The sequence below is a fragment of the Corvus brachyrhynchos genome, unplaced genomic scaffold, assembly GCF_000691975.1.
Source record: "Corvus brachyrhynchos isolate BGI_N302 unplaced genomic scaffold, ASM69197v1 scaffold365, whole genome shotgun sequence".
Classification (NCBI taxonomy): Eukaryota; Metazoa; Chordata; class Aves; order Passeriformes; family Corvidae; genus Corvus; species Corvus brachyrhynchos.
The window spans coordinates 1288936-1290446 of record NW_008239544.1 but is presented as its reverse complement, the minus strand read 5'-3'; the positions used below and the strand labels follow the sequence as shown (position 1 = coordinate 1290446).

Sequence of the window (1511 nt, the reverse complement as noted above, 5' to 3'; positions counted from 1 at the left end):
TGAGGGCGGCCCGAGGAACCCCCAGAGCGCAGCACACACCCCTCAGCTGCCCCAGGCACACCCCAGCACCCTCAGCCCTACCTTGCTCTTGAGCTGTACGAGGTGCTCCGGCATCCGGCACAAGGGAAGGACCTCGCCGTCCTTTCCTGGGAAAGAAACCACACGGAGCATCAGTGATAGTGGGAAAATCACACAGGGCCCTTTGAGCAGCTGCAGATCCTGGGGGAGTGCCCAGACCCTTCCCCGAGGTGCAGGCCAGCTCAATCCCAAAATCCTGCTGGCAGCATGGGCTCTGCCAGGGAGCCGACACCGGAGAGCTGCGCCTGTGACTCACCAGTCTCCTCCGTGGAGCCAAGTCTCCAGAGCTCCAGGTGCTGGGAGAACTGGAAGAGGAGCAGCCGGGCTTTCCTGGCGCAGGAGACGAGGCGTCGCTGCGTGGAAAAACATGCAGGATGTCATGGACCCACAGCCTGGCACAACGGGCTGGGGCACAGCTGAAATGCCCTAAGGTGCTGGAGACTCCGCAGCGGGGGAGAGCAGGGAAATTAGGTCTGTGGGATGGGAGCCTGGAGATGTAGACCCAGCGGGACCAGCAAGACCAGCTTGACGACTTCTACTGCTCCTTGGCAGAAGCCTCCAGATGTACCAGGAAAGGGGACACAGTGGGGCAGAGAAGGGACCCAGGGACAGGGAAGGAATCCTGGCAGGGCAATGAGGGCACCTGGTGGGGCAGGGAGATCCAGCCCTGCCAGCCCTACCAGCCCCAAGACCCCAATCCATGCATCACTCACATGGGGGAAGGTGAATTTTCGGAGTGCTGCGTCATAGCCCTTCTTCTGTATCTTCTCCATCAGCGGGCGGATCACCAGCTGGGCATCCAGGCCTGGAAGCCAAGCACAGGTCAGCCGAGCTGGTACCACGAGGAGAGATCCAGCCCGGTCCCGGTGCCACCAGCAGTCCTACCCCCGGAGATGAGGGCGGTGGGGCTGTGTGCCACAGCCCGCACGTCGTGGCTGTGGTACTGGAAGGGCTTTGTCCGCACCCAGCGCTTCTCCAGCCCGCCCAGCTTCACTGGCAGCAGCTGCAGCTGGTAGGTGGCCCCGGTCGAGGTGCCCACGACGATGCTGTCCTCCTTCTGCAGAGGAAAACAGGACAAGGTTGTGGGAGCAGACTGGGAGGAACAGGAGGGCACTGCTGGGAGGCACCGAGTGCAGCAGCTCCCGCTCCTCATCAGCCCAGGGGGGACACGGGGGTCTCGCCCACCTCTGACACAGCCAGAGAGAGCGCGGCCGAGGTGCTGACGGTGTGGGACTCTGCCAGCGTGCCCTGCTCCCAGTCCCAGAACTGCACCCTCCCGAAGGAGTCGGCGCTGACCACGGTGCCGCGGGAGAGGAGGGCGATGGCCCACACCACGCACTCGCGCTTGGCCTTCTCCACGTGGTGGTTCACCATGATCCTCTGCACCGTCTGGCCTGGAGTGGGAGAAGGCTGGGGGTGACCGGGGGATCCCC

The 1511-nt window shown here is 64.0% G+C and overlaps 1 protein-coding gene across 1 annotated transcript in view; it reads right to left on the bottom strand.

Moving 5' to 3' along the window:
• Positions 1 to 1511, bottom strand: part of UTP4 (UTP4, small subunit processome component) — a gene marked incomplete at its 5' end in the record, with an annotated part of 4177 nt that overhangs the window by 2178 nt on the left and 488 nt on the right. The window contains 5 exon segments of the mRNA XM_017741353.1: positions 48 to 146; positions 335 to 431; positions 792 to 883; positions 964 to 1135; positions 1264 to 1504. Of these exon segments, the coding sequence (XP_017596842.1) occupies positions 48 to 146; positions 335 to 431; positions 792 to 883; positions 964 to 1135; positions 1264 to 1504 (701 nt within the window).